At 35.9% G+C, this 12756-nt stretch overlaps 1 protein-coding gene across 1 annotated transcript in view; it reads right to left on the reverse strand.

The window, feature by feature from the left end:
- The window catches only part of LOC129266969 (uncharacterized), a 248295-nt gene that overhangs the window by 160172 nt on the left and 75367 nt on the right, over positions 1-12756 (reverse strand). The window contains exons 62-76 of the mRNA XM_064104176.1: positions 12353-12454; positions 11835-11993; positions 11097-11237; positions 10286-10384; positions 9629-9727; positions 7691-7846; positions 6928-7068; positions 6060-6158; positions 4877-4963; positions 3658-3819; positions 2979-3125; positions 2085-2180; positions 1387-1545; positions 820-960; positions 299-397 (exon numbers count right to left, since the gene is read on the reverse strand). Coding sequence (XP_063960246.1) covers positions 299-397; positions 820-960; positions 1387-1545; positions 2085-2180; positions 2979-3125; positions 3658-3819; positions 4877-4963; positions 6060-6158; positions 6928-7068; positions 7691-7846; positions 9629-9727; positions 10286-10384; positions 11097-11237; positions 11835-11993; positions 12353-12454 — 1887 coding nt within the window. The remainder of the gene's footprint in view (positions 1-298; positions 398-819; positions 961-1386; positions 1546-2084; positions 2181-2978; positions 3126-3657; positions 3820-4876; positions 4964-6059; positions 6159-6927; positions 7069-7690; positions 7847-9628; positions 9728-10285; positions 10385-11096; positions 11238-11834; positions 11994-12352; positions 12455-12756) is intronic.

The following is a 12756-nucleotide window of genomic DNA, read 5'->3' on the forward strand; positions in this document are numbered from 1 at the left end:
ACACAGGTCCTACATGAGCAAGTCCCTCCCTCCATCAATCAATCAATACATCCATCCATCTATTCATTCTCTCATTCATTTAGTCATCCATCCACCCATCAATCCTTCTATCTATCCATCCATCAATTCATTCAATCACTTACACGGTCTATCACACAATACTCCAGAGAAACCACTAAGACATACACAGGTCCCACCTGAGCAAGTCCCTTCATTCACTCATCCATCAACCCTCCCATCCATCGATCCTTCAATCATCCATCCATCCATCCATCTATTCATCCATTCATTTGCTTACCTGGCCTATCACACAGTACTCCCGTGAATCCATTAGGACAAATACAAGTCCCCCCTGAGCAAGTTCCACCATTCTGACATGGGCCAGGACAATCTGGGACTGAAAAAAAATACGAATTACTTAAAATGAATTTCAAAAATAAAATAATCCCACCACTCATTGACATGATAGCTGGAACAAAAAAAAACAAAAAAATCGTAATGTACAAGTACAACATCAGGTGCCATTTAACTCTTTGCATGCTAAATTAATTTTGGGGGGATAATAATGATAAATGTTTCCATGGTATTTTCTTTAATTCAAGATTTCCATATTGCACCATTGATACTTATCACACGGATGTTATCAAATAACTATTGCCTTTTATTAGCTTGTCTAATTTGAAGGTAGGGGAGAAAATTAATTATTATGACTGTTGAATTTAATTGTACGAATGTGCAAGATTATACAATCAACGCGCAAAGGGTAAAGTGCAGAATCCATTTTGATGTATTAAATGTAACCTGAATCTATGGACTTACTTTCAACCGAGATGACAACCGAGTTGGTGAGCGTTCCGATGTAGCAGGTATATATTCCATTATCATTAGGTGTGAGGTCTTGAATGACCAGACGTGACTCATGATCAGACAGATACTGGACATTCAAGTGATCAGATCCACCTGAGAAATAACAGCAATAACAATAATTATTACTATCATAATCATTTGCTGGACATCACCAATGACTGGAAGGTAAAAATAAAACTGTAAAACTGCGACCGTAAATCCGTCCTCCAGACATAACTGATGGTGCGTTAGGGTTTTTTATCCGTATGAACAATAATATTACAGACATCAATGTTCAGGATTATTGGTTAACTAATGTCAGTTAAGTCCTCTGCAAGGAACCATGATCATCACTATCAGTTTCATGACATTATTACAAGACAGGATCATTCTTAGAGGACCATTCCATAGGGATCCCACTGGAAAAAAAAGTTTTCAAACTTACATGAGTTATCCTGTTCAAGCCTACTAATTTTATTCTCTGTTGTATAAAATCCATTATACTTTGGTGACTTGACAAGTAATACTAAATCAATTTACCTTGTCCAATGGGTAAGACAGCCACACCTCCTGGGGACGTCCAGGCAGGGCGGGGATAGTTGCTGGTGGTGGCGATCTGGCATACATAGCTGATATCGTTACCAACGATGGGTTGCTGGTCTATTGGTGGGGACACCGTGATGACATAATCTGGCCCGACTGCAAAGGAAGGAATATGAGTTCAGGGGCCCATTTCATAAAAACTTGCCGCTATTTTAAATGTTTTCATTAATGTAATTCCATGGATACCTTGAATGTGATTGACTACTGATCCCTGTCACCATGGTGGTGAACATTGTGGCAAAGTTATAACTAATTTTTAAACCTTCATAAAATGGGCCCCTAATTACTCAAGACGATTATTAATGGTAGAGTAATATACAGTTTCAGAAACAAATATTTCATTTAAAATTCTTTACAATAAATAATTGTCATCAAATCATGTATATCGACAAGCACACGGATGGTCATTGGATTATGTTCCGAACTTATTCTAAATTTATCATCACAACTAACCTAAGCCAATGATTGATAGTGATGAACCAACAAATAATTTTAAAAGTGTGTGAAGGTTATGACAGGCAGGGGTAGCTAAAGGGCATGTGACGTGAAAAAGGTGGTTAACATGATTTCATATTCTCTAAATTCTATTTCAATATCATATGACGTCTATAATTTAATAAAGTTTGCTCGCTCACCCCTTCGTTCACAATGTGGTCCATTGAAGTTTTCTGGGCAGACACATTGGTTAGATACACAACTTCCTCCATTGTGACAGATCACAGAACAATCCACTGTACGAACACAAAGGCAAAATATATAGGGGGTGATAATTCATGCCATGAATTTCTTAGAACTTGATGCCATCGATCATAAAAAGATGATTCACTGTTTCCGTGATAGATATGGCTTCAATGGAGTCGTCTTACAGTAATTTACCTCATATTTCAAGGACCGTACTCAAGTTACAATTATTAACAAAGTTGAGTTGATGCTTTTCCACTAGACTGGGGAGTCCCACAGGGATGCATTATGGAAACGCTAGTGCTTAGAAATAATGCGTATTAAGCGCTTATGTTGTTTACTATTATTATTTTTTTATTATTGGTAAATGTTAATGTGTACGCAAGGAAATGCTTTAAGGCCGCCGCACACCTTACGACTGGTCCACGATCCGATTTGGAGCAAATTGTGATTTACTAATTTTCTGGAAAAGTGAATGAAAATTTTATTTTCATTCCAGGTTCAAATTAACTGAAAGATTACTAATATAACAATGTTGAATGATTGCAACCCCTTAATTTTGAGTAAGGCCAAATTAGTTTCAAATCGTAGCCAATCATACGACTGCTATGACGTCATTACGACTAGATAGTAAATTCACTTTTATTCTAATAAGAATGATAACATAGTCACAGATGTGAACATATGTATTTGTACAATTATTTGAACATTACACAGTAAAATATTCTGTCTCAATATTAGCATCAAATTCTACTATGTGTTATTCCAAAATAGATTCGCAGACCGTCAGATTCACAAAAGGCTCCCTGGGTTTAATGCGCTATATGGATCATATTGAATGGACAAACCTTGTGCAGCTACGGTGATGGTGAAATAGCTAATCAGAGGTCCTAGAGTACATGTGTAGATGCCTGAATCTCTGGACTGGAGATTGTTCAGTACAAGTGTGGTTGCCGTTCCAGATGAGTACTGCACTCCGACACGCTGGTTAGGAGCTACATCGCAAGGGAAAAAACAAAATTTGTTGACAGATTTTGGCAAGTTATCATTCTTTTTGTTGTTGTTTCTATCGTTGCCATCATCACAATGAATTTACATAACATCCCCCCCCCCCGAGCCTGGTATAGGGACCAGGGGCCCGTTTCATAAGGACTTACAACTGTTGAACTGTGCCATTATGGCAACTACCATGGTAACAGGGCTCACCAGCCAATCAGAATCAAGGTTACCATGGTTGTTGCTGTAATGGCAGAGTTACAAGTTGCAAGCCATTTATTAAACGTGCCCCAGAACCTCATCCATGATTGAAAATGTTCTCTGGCAGTACAGAGGCTGGACTTAGTCACGTAATTGGCAACCGAAGATGCCTTGCCAAGCCAGATGGGAAATCACACAAGTCAGTAACTATATTGTATGTGGTCTTCACTATCGTCGTTCAAAACCTAAGAGTTCACCTTAGTGACCACGATCACAGATGGAACAAAAGGCAGAGACAGACAAAAAGACAAAGACCCTTTTCTGTCTTACCTGTTCCAAATACAGGAAGAGGGTTTCCCAAAGGACCAATCCAGCGAGGTTCAGTCAGGTCGGTCATACCAATAATCTCACAAACCACCGTCAGATCATCACCAATTACAGGCATGTCACTGATGCTTGGTGTAAAACGGATGGTCACAGGTTTCCTGACATCTGAAGAATGAACGATAAATGAATTTCAATCAGTCTTGCAAAAATCAGGTTGTCTTTAAAAATTACAAATCAACAAAAAATCATTAGCCGGAAACATAAAGTATTAGTCATAGCACGTTGAGATTCAATGTATACGTTACTCACGTTGAGTAGAATGTCAAGGAAAGAAACCCTTTCAGACAAATGAAATAAAATTTTCATGAAATCTTGTTAATAGTAGCAAGGTATTATGTGAACAGAAAAACTTTGCTTAAAAGAATGTATTATATTTACAAACTTCTGCTGTTGTGATAACAAAGTAAATGTATGTTTCAAAGAACAGTCGAACAGTGAAATCAAAACACACATGTAACTTATTGTCAAGATTTCTTCTGGATGAACTGAGGAGAAAGTCATTTAACCAATATAGATTAATGTCATAAATGCAATGTTATGTGACCTGTTAGGCACGAGTTTGTTAAGCATGTGTCTCGAAGTTAGCTGGAACCTAGTAGGTTCGTTTTAGAGAAGCAAATAAATACACTTCCAAACATCGGTCTCTCTTATCAGAATAAATTCCTTTTCTGTAATGATTATCCAAGCTCATACACAGAGTACTGCAGTGTGGTGTTATCAGACTTCCTTTCGCGCGTTACATCATTTTCATCACCATAAATTGGTAGAGCATAATGAAAAGCCTCAACAGAGAAACTTAAGAGAAATTGGATCACGATGGCCCGTGGAATGTCCACTGAAAACCTAATGTATCACACTGAAATCGGCATAAATTGGCCTGTCATGAACATTTGAAACCTGACTAATTTACGTTTATTTCAATGACGATAAGTAGTTATTCGCCAAACCATATGTTGTTACCCATAAACCGATTCCCTTCAAATTTTGATTATCATTTTTTTTTATCAAGCTCCGCTTTGATATGCCATAAAAAACATGTTCAAATGTCCCCCCCCCCCCCCCCGAAAAAAAGTGACGTCATGGCTTCAGTATTCCATTGAACGTGACAAAAGGGTTTATTGAGACCTTTCACCTTGCCTCATCAGAACGGAACTTTACTTACTCTCACAGAATTGGCCCTCATAGTCTGGGCTGCACTCACAATCTCCGTTCACACACGATCCTCCGTTAATACAGGCAGGCATGCACTCTGTAGGAAGCAAAAGTTAAAAGCAAAGCCCGCCCTCATACATGTAGCTTAGTACAGTTAACAGAAGCGTAAAGTTAAGTATCACTTGCATTAGTAACATAAGGAAGAATCAACTGACTATGATTAGAATATCATTAACACAGAAATAAAAATTCAATTGAATTAATTCAAATTATAAGTCAGTAATCATCCACACATTTCATTAATAATTGCAAGTGTAATCATTATACAAAAAATAAAGGACAATTTTTTAGACATGTTCATGTCAATGTTGATTAAGTTTTCAAATATACATGAATGTACACATTAGATCTATAATCAAATCAATATCAAAAGTAGGTTAATAAGCATTATCAAACGAAATTTTTAAAAAGTATCTTTCACAGTGAGTAGATCTTAGATGAGTTAGGTTATGAAGCATTGTAATTAAAAGCAATCATTATAAAGAGATTATTGATATCATTCAAAACCTTGTATACTAGCTGTGGACAATGACAGCTGAAATAGACATGTATTTAGAAGAACAAGATTCATTACAAAACTGCATTTCCCCAACTGTATCAATCATGCAAATAAAAATAGGGCTTCAGTCAATATAATTAGCCAAATAAATTTCATTAAAAAATAGATTTGCAAATACTTCTCTCAAAAATACATGTATATGAGTTATGTTGACAGTCTCTTATTTATTATTTCCTTATCATTATGTTCTACATCCATTATTTAACACAGTGACTACCGATTTCTTTATTTCCCCTAGGCTTTGTACAGGAATCGCTCGGTTCCAAAAGGCAATGGGTTAATACAGTGATTTCTGTTTATGACATTATGAAAATTCCAGGATGTTATCACAAAACAGATATTTCATATGTGTGTAATATTTTATCTCAACATGAAAATATTCTCCAAATTCAAAAAGACACGTTTGGATTAATCCCAATTTGAGATGAATTTTAATTTTATTAGAAGACTGGATGCAGCTCTTTAAAATGACTAGTGTTACATAGAATATGCCTTCATCACGAGCATGTTTGATGATTAAAGCATCAGTGTGAACGTGCCATCACTTTACTCACACTGCTGCATGCATACATACCTCTGTGTTCACACTGATAGCCAGTGTATCCCGGAGCACACAGACAAATGCCATCTGAACATGACCCTCCATTTTGACACTCTGGTATACAGGGCATTTCTGAATAAAAGACACAAAACAAATTATTACACATGTCCTCATGATGTGTCTTAGATTGGTCAGTGATTTTCATCAATAATTGCTATCAGCTGTTGAAAATACTTGCTGATTGGTTGAGAGCGAAATGGTCAATGATAATCACTGACTAGACTCTTCATGAAATGCACATCTGGGCAACGTCTTACAAAGAGTTACGATTGATCCGATCAACCACAACTATGGATGGCCAGCAACGTCAACATCTAAGAAGCATGTGATGTACAATCATACATTCATTGTTTTCTCATAAATTCAGTGTGTTTCTCATAGTTTACAAAGGACTTTATGCAAATTTCCTGGAGAAAAAATAATGACACTGTTGGATTTCCATATAGTTTAAGGTGATCGGATCAATCGTAACTCTTTGTAAGAAAGGGCTATGGATTACACTTTACCTAGATGAAACATTCATTAGCATGGGGCAATCATCCCAAAATGGGGAATAGTGATTATATTTTAACCACTTTCAATAGCATTTTCATTGACTGTGTGTTAAGTATAGATATATACATGTAGGGCAAATCTAATTCTATTTTCAGAATCAATGACATAGAAATCTAAAAATATAAGTCCAAAAATATAATGGGGGTTAGCACTTTGCTGGGGAAAGTAATTTGTGCTCCTTTTTAAAAAATAAACCCCAATTAAATAAATGGTCAGTAAATTACATGGCCCATGAATCAAGTTCATAAAATTCAGGGAAAAATAAGGCGTGACTGTATGAACTTACTGTAAAAGATTACAGTGAGTGTGTTTGTGTATGATCCAATAACACAGGTATAGATGCCAGAGTCTCCCCTCTCCACCATTCGGATGTTGAGTTGTGTTGCACTCGGTGATATCGCCCTAGAGTTGATGTGAGAAGCATCACCTATAGAAGATTGAAAAATACTAGCATCAAATTATATTTCTTTAATTTCATTTTTGCTTAATAAATACAGACGAAACTGCCTTAGTTGAATTTCTTGAAACCACAGAAATCTGTTGGATTACTAGCACATTAAACCTGATCATTCAATACATATAAGTACCTTGTATAACCCCTTTTCCCTTTGGTTTAAGCCAGACTGGTCTCTGGAAACCTTGAGAGTTGTTTATCTCACAGAAGAGGTTTAGATCTGCACCCATGGGGTGTTACCGGAAGATTGTTTCCCTATCTCTGTGATATATCTTACCCTGTATAACACATTCTCCATTTGGTTTGAGCCAGACTGGTCTCTGGAAACCTTGAGGGTTGTCTATCTCACAGAAGAGAATTAGATCTGCACCCATGGGATGTTACCCTAAGATTGTTACCCTATCTCTATGGTATCCCTAACCTTGTATAACACATTCTCCAATGGGTTTGAACCAGACTGGTCTATGGAAACCTTGAGGGTTGTCTATCTCTCAGAATAGGTTAAAATCTGCACCCATGGGATGTTACCCTAAGAATGTTACTTTATATCTACATGATATTTCTAACCTTGTATAACACGTTCACCATTTCTTACCCTGTATAACACGTTCTCCATTAGGTTTGAGCCAGACTGGTCTCTGGAAACCTTGAGGGTTGTCTATCTCACAGATGAGCTGGAGATCTGTACCAACGGGAGGAAGCCTGGGAACATGTGGAGTGATGCTGATCTGGATACCTTCATCAACGTACCCTGTAATTGCAAGAAAAAACAACAAATAAACATTATCAAAACGGTTGTGGCCCAGTGGATTAGTCCCCGGACTTTGAAACAGAGGGTCGTGGGTTCGAATCCCAGCCATGGCGTAATTTCCTTCAGCAAGAAACTGATCCACAATGTGCTGCACTCAACCCAGGTGAGGTAAATGGGTACCGGTAGGAAGTAATTCCTTAAGAAGCTGTGTGCGCTTTGAACGCCTAGCTTAGCCGGGTAATAAAGGAGCACCTTGAGCACCTAACAAGGTGGATATGTGCGCAATATAAATACCCTATATTATTATTATTATTATTATTATTTCCGAAGTTGAATATGTTCTCTGTTTAAGATAAGTGATGTTTTCTGCTAAAAGATACATCAAAAATAAGTCATATTTCTCTTTTTAGTTCCATCATATCTAAGTATTTGAATTGAGTGGTAAGGTTTTGTTGCTTGTTTTGTTGTGTGCTGTTTGGGATCTGGAAATTTCAAGGTCTAGTGGTTGTTACTCTTGCCTTTCAATCAGAGGGTCCTGGATTTGAATCCCAGCCATGGCATTTACTTCCATCAGCACAAATTTTATCTACATTGTGTTGCTCTTGATCCAAGTGAGGTAAATGAACACCTGGCAAGAATATTGATTCCTGTAAATACTTATGCATCAGGGGATCGTTTCATCAACATTTTTGTCTGACAAGTTGTCAGATCTGACAACTTTCCTTGATTCAGACTGGCTGTTACTATGGTATTTGTAAGATAAAACAGGATTTGTCAGAGAAAACGTCCGACAAATCCTTCATGGAACACTCTGCTGGATGATGCCAGGGGAGTCTTTCATGAAAGGACTTGTCGGACGTTTTATCCGACAAGTCCTGTTTTATCCGACAGTTACCATAGTAGCAGTGCCTCACAGCCAATCAAGGAAAGATGTCAGATCTGACAACTTGTCGGACAAAAATCTTGATGAAACGCTCCCCTGGACTACAGCCAGGGTAATATTGAAAATAATCATCACAGGCAATCTCCAGAGTATACACATATATGTTGGGCATGTGGATTTGATTTTGTACTTAGTACCGGTCAAGAATTTTTTGTGGTAGAAGGTTCCGCTGGGCACCAACAGCTATAATGGAAACACGGATGAGGAAATACTCTTAAAGGACAAGTCCACCCCAAAAAAAACTTGACTCAAATAAAAAGAGAAAAATTCAACAAGCATAACACTGAAAATTTCATCAAAATCGGATGTAAAATAAGAAAGTTATGACATTTTGAAGTTTCGCTTCATTTCACAAAAGAGTTATATGCACATCCGGTCGGTATGCAAATGAGGGAACTGATGACATCACTCACTCACTATTTCTTTTGTATTTTATTATATGAATTATGAAATATTTTGATTTTCTCGTCATTGTCATGTGAAATGAAGTTTCATTCCTCCCTGAATACGTGGAATTCCATTATTTTAACATTTTGTGGTTCAGGCAAGGCGGTCCTAATCATCAAATTCGTAAGAATTGAAATATTGTATAATTCAAACAACAAAAAAACAAAAGAAATAGTGAGTGAGTGACATCATCGACTCTCTAAGTTGGATGTAACTGGCTCGTTCATTTAACTATTTTGTTAAAAATAAGCGAAACTTTGAAATGTCATAACTTTCTTATTTTACGTCCGATTTTGATGAAATTTTCAGCATTGTGCTTGTCTGATTTTTCTCTATTGATTCAAATCAACATTTTGTTGGGGTGGACTTGACCTTTAAACGTAATAACTTACTCCTGTTTTGGCAGAATGAGCCATCAAATTCTGGTTGACAGATGCACTGGCCATTGCTACAGGTTCCTCCATTGGCACAAGGGAAATCGCATTCGGTAACTGCAAGAAATGAATTTGAAAAGCTGGCAATTTGAAAACATCCACAATATTTATGTGAAAGGCATTTAAGCATAATCTAACTGTATACTATGGTTTATAATAGGTACCAGCATATAGTAGTGCAGTGATAGACTGCCTGACTCATCACAAATTTTAATACATGCCCAAGTCATCATCAACATCTAAAAAAATGGTAACTTGTGCCATCTAGCTCGGCCCTCAAAATTTAAATTTGAGAAAAATGAATTTGCAGGATGTTAGGCTAGTACATGTAGAGCGGTTTCATAACAGAAGTGGTTACTCTGTGTAAATAACACATTATTATTACTCATTTTTGTACTCCATTTTATATCCAAGCAAAGACTTCGTCTTGATTATCCAAGCAATACACAAACATATACCATAGAAAAGTGACATCAAATTATTCAGGAGAAAATACTCTTCATGGCATATCTAATAGGTATACAGTCATGACAAGAACTTCCATTAAATTTGTAATGTTTGATGTTTAAAGATTTTTTTACTCATGCTATAAAGAGGAAGGTTAGGAGTACTTACTCTGGAACTCGCAAGCCAATCCTCCAAATCCTTCAGTGCACATACACATGCCCATACTGCATAGACCGTTATTCTCACATCTTGGGACACACTCAGCTTCTAAAAAAAAATAATAATAATAATATATAGATATGTAAGTGATAAATCAATTTCTTCAATGTGTGACATGCACACTTTATTGTTATTTTATCACAATTACTCTCAATACTTACATAAATGTATACTGTGGTTTTCCTATTCGGCTCAAGGTGCTCACTATAAATTGTGAAAAATTATGCAATCTTTAACTGCAAACTGTACAAAATCTGATTTTTATGCTTTTCTGATAAACTGGTGAATACTGTCAAATTTTTAGTAGACAGTCATCCCAGTAAACTGCAGCTAACATATTGAACGATCAACACCATATAAGACTATTTTGTTGCTGTATACTTCACACAGAATGAATGAAAGCAAAGGATACTTATCAGTATACAAATTACCACAAATGAAACTTTACAACAGCTGTATGGCTTGAAAGAAAAAGCAAGAAAATATAAAATTAAAAGAAAACTGATACAATCAAGACTGAATTAATTTATGCATATATGTACATACAAAGAATGATTTTAAAAAATGTTCTGCATTGGTTGTGGTTGTAAACAAATATTTAAAAAACAGTAATGAAAATAAAAACTGTGGAGATGAAAAATAATACAAAATTAAACAATTATATATTTATCTGTAAACTGGTCATATATAAATATACAATGTATTAAGCCCAATATAAAAGTGGAATATGAACATTATTGCATTGCAGGTCGGTCTTTACCCCTTATAGTGATGTCAAACTCATTGTCATATTCTCCAACTGTACACGTGTAGATGCCAGAGTCTGTCTCTATAATGTTGTTTATGACCAATGTTGTTGTCATCGCTGATTCCTCCTCAACACTCAAGTGTCTGCTGCCACCTAAAAAAATAAAAAAATAAATAAAAATTATATGTTTTTTATTTCATTCTTTTAGGATAAGTAGAAAATTGTTTCATTGTGAACAAAAAGAACGCTGCCTATTCTATTATTAGACAAAAGAATGTAATATTGGGATAGGGGGTTATTTGCAGCCTCCTTTATCACCATATTTTCCTCAAATAGGCAAAAGCTTTATTTTCTTCTCTTGCTGCATTTTCCTATACATATATATTTTGAATTTAGCATTTTTACCATGTTTCTGATTTAAGGATTTAAAGATAAGTTGATTTCAACATTGTGAACATTGAACTAATGGTATGATGACATTGAGATTGATACATATTTTTTACCATTTGTTACATAACTATGTACACTGTTTGATTTGTATATACACATTTTTATGGTTGAATAAAACTGAATTGAATTGAATTGAACTGTCAATGCTCAATTCTTTGATCTTTTATCCACTTCATGCTATCGTTTTATGACTCAACATGAAAAAAATCTTCCAAAAGCACAAAATCTGGCCAATCTATCCTAAACAGAGTAATATATCTGAAATATCAAATTAGCAAGAATGCTGTAAACTCTGTTTACCCTGGTCAAGCCTCCTGATTAGTTCTCCGCCAGGGTTTATCCAAGTCGGTTGCTGGTTTCCTGCCTCACCAATGTAAGTACATGCGAGCCTCACATTGTCACCAACACTCGGAGGTTCAAAGGTCACCGTATTGATGGTAATCTCAAAGTTATTCCCAACTATTGACAAAAAAAACAATAGTATATGGTAATTCATAAATGAGTAATTCTATTAAAACTTGAATGTATATGTAAGTTAGAAATGCACATGTCTATTTATAAAGGATAAACAGAAAAGGTCTGTCAATTTGGTAATAATTTTTTTTCTTGGTAAAAACTGCCTTGATGTTGATAATATACATGTACACATACCTATTGATAAAATATGAATTCAAAGATTTATACTTCATAATATATAAACAAATTCTATCATCTTTTATGTCATTAAATATGACATCATAATAAATAGCATGCTAATATTCATACATATGGTTGTCATAAATAAAAATAAAATGTGTTTCCAACATTGCAAAACTAACCTCTTGTTTGGCAGTATTCTCCTGTGAAGAATGTCGCACAATGGCAACGCCCATCGTAGCAATGTCCATTATTCTGACAGGGGAGGTTGCAGGGCTGAGGGACTATATCAAGTGAAAAATAGTCAAGAGAGAGAGAGAGAAAATAAGGGGAATGATTAAATAACATCTCACTATTTCTGTTCATGAGTACAACATGACAAATCCTGTAAAGAGGGATGTGGTGTTACCCGGGGGGGGGGGGGGGCACTTGCATTGAAAAGTGGATACCATGCGCAACCAAAAAATCACGTAAAAGTATGTCTTTTTCAAGACAGGGCACGTTACGTACGTAACGTAATAAGAGTATCAATCCAATTTGCTAGGAAAACTATGTGTTTAGGGTCAAATTTGCGAGGGTATAAAAA

Source organism: Lytechinus pictus, chromosome 8, assembly GCF_037042905.1.
Source record: "Lytechinus pictus isolate F3 Inbred chromosome 8, Lp3.0, whole genome shotgun sequence".
Taxonomy (NCBI): Eukaryota; Metazoa; Echinodermata; class Echinoidea; order Temnopleuroida; family Toxopneustidae; genus Lytechinus; species Lytechinus pictus.